This window comes from Myodes glareolus, chromosome 13 (assembly GCF_982192425.1).
Source record: "Myodes glareolus chromosome 13, mMyoGla1.1, whole genome shotgun sequence".
Taxonomy (NCBI): Eukaryota; Metazoa; Chordata; class Mammalia; order Rodentia; family Cricetidae; genus Myodes; species Myodes glareolus.
The window spans coordinates 33,655,203-33,661,202 of NC_142038.1; the positions used below are offsets into that span (position 1 = coordinate 33,655,203).

Below are 6,000 nucleotides of genomic sequence, written 5' to 3' on the forward strand. Positions count from 1 at the left end.
CTTCAGAGAAAAGCTCTCCCATAAATGTTGTATCCCATACTTGTAGTTGCACAAGTAGATGATGTAATTGCTCTGACAATGCAACCTTAATATGTAAAATGGTAAGGATGTTGACCTAGAAGTTACACAATGCTAGATCTCTGCTAAAATTAAAGAATATTTAAGAGGATTAGGCACTGACTTGCTTCTATTGGAAAAGCTTTAACCTGGCCAGCTGCATCTTGCAGTTTTGAGAGTATGTTTCATGGAACCCTGTATTTTTCATGTCTGCTATAAGAGAACTCTTTCTAGAAAACTGGATCAGAAGGTTACTAATGCTTTGGAGAATCAAAAGGCAGAGCATGCTTTACCAAACAGAGCACTATCTTCCTCAGTGATCAAACACTGAGTATTTGGAAAGTCTGCTAACTATTTGCCTACAGCCACATCAGCCACTGTCATAACCTTTACTTTCTGGGATTTGTTGCTTACATTTCTTCTCTTTGAATACTTAATTGTCTACATATTTGCCTATAAGTTTTATTTCATACAAAATGTATCAATAGCAGTCATTACAGGCACTATCATTTTCTGTGGTTATGATTTTTAGAGTGAACTTCTTGGTGAGATTATGATTTCTATAGAGAACTGTCATATGTAGAGTAAGTACTAAAACTCATGTTGCAAATTGACTAAAACCATTACCAAGGCATTCAACTTGTGACACAGTTACAATTTCAGATACATTTATAAACATCCACAGAGAAGTAAGATACATACACATATATCTACATGTAGAGGAAGAGCTGTTTGCAGTTAGGGTTACCTATTTAGCCCATGAAAGCTCCAACCTTATACCAGCCAGGCTGTCTGACAAAAGACAGAATCAGAAGCTCCTTGGGTCCTTTCACGTGGAACACAAGTTCTGCTGTGGGGCAAAATGGTGTCAGGTAGTTCAGAACTCCAAAACACATTTAATTTCTTTCAGGAAAGCTCATTAGTTTTTTGATGAGTTAATAATTCCAACAAAACCATACAACATCCATATAGGCATATTCTTCTGTAGATGGAAGTTTCTGTCCCACCAGTTCCTATAGCTATTCAGTACCAAATAAATACCTATATTAATTATAAACTGTTTGGCGCATTAGCTCAGGCTTATATCTAAGTAACTCTTACAACTTAAATTAAACCATAATTCTTATCTATGTTTAGCCACTTGACTTTGTATTTTTTTTCTCAGCAAAACATTCTCATCTTGCTTCATTTACTTCTGGCTTGCAGCAGCATCTCTGCCTTTCCTCTTCCCAGAACTCTCCTACTCTGGTCACCCCGCCTATATTTCCTGCCTGGCTACTGGCCAATCAGCATTTTATTAAACCAATACAAGTGACAAATCTTTACAGTACACAAGAACATTATCCCACAGCATTCTTCAGGACAGGAGGCATTTCAACACCTATTTTGTGTATCCATGGACATTACAGTGTGCCAACTCCTGGAAGGAACAAGCTGTTGTGTCTGAATCATAAGTCAAGTCATGGTGTGAATCCATCATTTTAATTACTTTTAATATTATTTGCCAAAAAGTCTTCAATGTTCTCACTGACAAATTAGTGTTTCAGCCATTCACAATCTGAAGACAAAATAACATACTTTATCAGGAAATCCTCATAAAATCTTGCAAAGCAAATCTGTGTTTTTTATCGAATGATCAAGGTAAGTATTGTGGTCTTTAACTCTCAAAATCGTTATTTGACTACTTGAACCACCAGGTTCACCTGTTTAGATGGTTGGAAAATGTACTTTATTTTTTCATGGTAGCATTATCATTTTTAAAAAACAAAGAAAACAGAAAAAATTTCTCCAACTAAAAAGAACTGTGAAAATCAAGAAAAGTAACTGGTTTTGACTTTTGTTTTTCAGACTTCAATCAGAAGCTTCTTTTCAGTATAAAGGCCTCATTACAGCCTCTGACCACAGTTCTTAGAAGACACACTTGCTGCTGCCAGAAAAGCAATGCCTTCTTATCCTCACTTCTTGCCAAGTCTTGCTGTTCTTGGCAAGATAGAAAAGTCACTTGGATATGAACTCAGATTGACAGTACTGTCCAAAGCCCCTGATCTACATGCTAAAGAGAAACTGTAGAGGAAAGTAAAGGAACTGTCTCTCTGGGCTTGCATTGTTGTAACTGACATGATTCAATCTCTTTTAATCACCAAATAGCATCCCATTGTACACATGCACCCCTTTTCCCATACCGTCTCATCAGTCAATGAATTCTTAGGTCATTTTCACTTTATATAGTTGTGAAGATGGAGAAAGTTACCGTGGATATGGAAGTGCCGATGTCTCTCCAACAATTTATTTTTTTCCTTTGGATATCCGCCCAGTGGTAGGATTGCTGGGTCACAACAATTGTTAATCTTTTTTTTTAATTAAAGTTTTAATTAAAATATAACCTACAGTCTGTTAGAGGGGTTGCGCTTACATTTTCCCATTTTTTTTTTTTGGTAACATTCTCTGCACAGGATACGGATTTCAAATTGCTCCTTTATTGAATTAAAGGGAAATTATGCATTTAGTCTCAACTAATGTATCTAGAGAATTTTCATCCGATTATGTCTGACTCATGTTTACATGATTATCCTTCTAGTTTAGTTTGATTAACTACAATTGCATAGCTCTATGAATTTGTGAGCAAGCAGTAACACTTTGGAAGTGCATCGAAAAATGAAAGGTATTGTTTTCCTCGTGTGTCATCATGGACTAGTTCTTGGTACCTAGGTAGCTGACCAATAAATATCCTCAAATGAATTCTCCAGTGTGAACTGATGGATGAAACTGCTGTTTGCACCGGCAAAAAGATGTAAGATTGAACCTAATGTTCCACGGAAGTTGTGAAGGTGCAAATCAGGCTATCAGCAGAAATTAACAGTGATTTAGAGAGTTAGGGATTTATCTCTCATGGTCTGGTATTTGGCAGTCAATGCCGACAGAGCCTACAAGTGTGATTTTCATAGCTGTGGTTATGAGATTTTGCTTTTAAAAGTGTAGCATCGACATCCCATTGAAGAAGGATAAAGAAGATGTAAGCTTGATCCCCTCGCATCTAGAAGGCACCTCTTTTTCAGAAATTCTTTTAGTAAGCTTCTACTGTGATCCAAAGACTATTCTTTTGGGGGTTTTAATTTTGGTTTTATTGTGCCTGATAAGATACAGTTATCTGATGGTTCCTCAATTATGTTATTTTAATAAAATAAATTAAATTTAGGTTTAATGATTACTGACTCCTTCAAAAGTAATACTGAGCTCGCAACACGAACACCCTACTTGTTTGGTTTCTTGTTTTGAGGGTGTGTGCTGTGTGAACCTTCTCTGCATTTATATGAACAGCCAAGCAAAAAGCATACACCCCCCACACACACTAAAAGGAGTACATTTATAAAATATTTGTTGTCTACAGAACTTTTTACAAGACTAAATTCAGTTTTAGAACAAACTTGGTCTGAATTACAAGATTCTACACACTACATTTCCAAACTGTCTTGGTCTCACGTCTCCTCAGATACAAGTGACTATTGGGTCAGGACCACGAAAACAGCATAGAGTAGAGCCTACTTTATAGGCGAAAATGTGCGGTTTGAGTGTGGCACCTCAGGGTCTTACGCTCTCATTCCAAGGTTAGGATGGTGATGGAGTTTCCCAGGAGATCTTTACAGATAGGGCTCCTTGGACTACAAGACCCACTCTTTAACTGTCAACTGCACATTCCCGCTGACTTGGGACTCTGAAGGGGATTAAATCAACCCTGACCATCCTTAGACAATAGCAGTCTATGCTATGGTGCAGCACCAATATGACCATGTTGACCGTGTGCTCTACAGAGCTGCACAAATCCCAAGCTCGCAACACACTGCATTAGAGATGCTCGCTGTACGTCTTGGTAAGAAAAACAGATCTGCTGTTTTATGAGCAGCTCCGAGTTTACTGTTGCTTAAGAAAGTCACAAAAGAGAGACGGCAGTTGGGTTTCATTTCAAAGCAATCAGTTAAACCAACTGGACCACATAGCTGGTCCACAGGACAGGGGCTGGAGGCATAACTAAGAGCTAACTCTAAACGTAGTGAATCCATGGACCTGGTTGTCTTACGTCCTTCCCTTCACCAGGGCTGTGAAAGTGGAGCATCAAGAGACCAAGGGGATTCGTGACCACACTCACATCCGAGTACCACGCCAGCCACCTTGGGTCTGTGACAGGCTTTCTCAGCCTGCCTTGGGAAGCTGTGACCACAGAGTCCAAAATGAAAGTGTCAGCACAAAGTCTAGGGTTCTGATGGTTCTACTCCAGAAAGGTGCATGAAGAGGTCTCCAAGCTCTGCCACGTAGACGAAATCTGTGCTGGGAACCTGCGGAGTTTCTCAGTTCTCGCTAAAATCCCCAAGCTGCACCGAGTTAAAGAACCTCAAAGTGCCTTGACAGCCGCTTCCGACGTTTCTCTGGCTCTGCCAGCCAGAGAAATTACCCCATCCTCACCCTCCTCCTGACAACGCCACCACTGTAATGAGAACATATTTGCATGAACCAGAGAAGCAGGAAAAGACTCTGGTGCTCAGAGAATGCAATCTCACTGGCCTGGCTGAGGATAAGACTCACCCGAGCACAGGGAATAATCCAGGTGACTGCAGTGACCCTCAGAACAGCCCAGAGACAAAGCCCCATTCCTATCCAGATGCCATCAGAAGTGGCTTGGATGGCTTGGATGTCAGCAACTCCTATAGCAGTGAGCAGCAGTTGTGCCTCTGTGCTGCGGCTGGGGAATGCCTGTTTGGAGATGCCTGAGTCTTCCTGCATGTGTGAGCTCTACAGGTTACAAGTTCTGCACCCCTTTGACCCAGAACAAAAGAAAGCTCATGAGATGTGTATGTCAACATTTGAACACGAGATGGAAAAGGCTTGTGTCTTCCAGGAGAACCAGGACACAGTGTGCAGCATCTGAACGGAGGTGATCTTGAAGAAGGCATCAGCTTCTGGGGGAGGTTTGCCATTCTCTCCAGCTGCAGCCACACCTACTGCCTGTCCTGCATCTGCCAATGGAGTTGCGCCAGGCAGTTTGAAAACCCAATCATAAAGTCTTGTCCAGAATGTCGTGTGATATTCGAGCTTGTAATTCCAAGTGTGTACTGGGTAGAAGATCAGAGTGAAAAAAAACAAAAACAAAAACAAAAACGAGTTGATTGAAGCTTTCAAACAGAGAACGGTGATAAAGGCATGCAAATATCTTGAATAAGGGAATAAGGGGATCTGTTGCTTTGGAAGCAAGTGCCTTTACTGCCGTACTTACCCTGATGGGCAGCTGGCAGAGCCAGAGAAACCCCAAAGGCTATTTCTGTGTCTCATGGCCACCCCTTGCTGCAGGAGAGGATAGGCTGCTGTGGAGATTTGAGATTGGGCATATTTCTATCCCCAACAAGATGACTACTTTGTTAGAAAAGAACAAGCCATGTTGTGTGTAGGCACCAGTGGTACATGTTAGAAATGGGATTCCACATGCAAAGGGCTCAGCCTCTGACACAAATGACCACTGGTTAAGTTGTATTTATTGCTTATTTATCAACTAATATTATCTCCTTCTTGCAATTCTCTCAGTAACCAAAACTTGAAATCGTGAATTAGAAACCTTTAAATTGTGCAGTTGTTATTTTCTTCCTGTGGAACTACTGAAGTAATTATTTTCTAATTTAGAAAGTATTGCTAATATGTCTTTCCTCTTTAACTTTTACGATTTTGTTTTATAACAACCAGTAAACCTCTTATTAATTACATACCATGGCCCAGATATTAAATAAGGTACCAACATACTTTCTGTCTTGACCATGATTCTATAATTCCCTATCTAAATTAGGATTTTTTGAGAGCAAAGAGAATCAAACTATTTATTCAGTGTGGACTGGTCTAAACTCGATTAATTACTCCCAAGAAATAGAAGAAAGGCTACATTACCTAAAGATTTCAAAATAT

General features: G+C 39.9%; 1 protein-coding gene across 1 annotated transcript in view; it reads left to right on the top strand.

Moving 5' to 3' along the window:
* LOC125390253 (E3 ubiquitin-protein ligase makorin-2) overlaps positions 1 to 5,407 on the top strand; it is a 58,131-nt gene extending 52,724 nt beyond the window's left edge. The window contains 6 exon segments of the mRNA XM_048419175.3: positions 3,867 to 3,925; positions 4,150 to 4,228; positions 4,492 to 4,832; positions 4,834 to 5,009; positions 5,012 to 5,184; positions 5,186 to 5,407. Coding sequence (XP_048275132.3) covers positions 3,867 to 3,925; positions 4,150 to 4,228; positions 4,492 to 4,832; positions 4,834 to 5,009; positions 5,012 to 5,184; positions 5,186 to 5,407 — 1,050 coding nt within the window.
* The last annotated feature ends 593 nt before the right edge of the window (positions 5,408 to 6,000 follow it).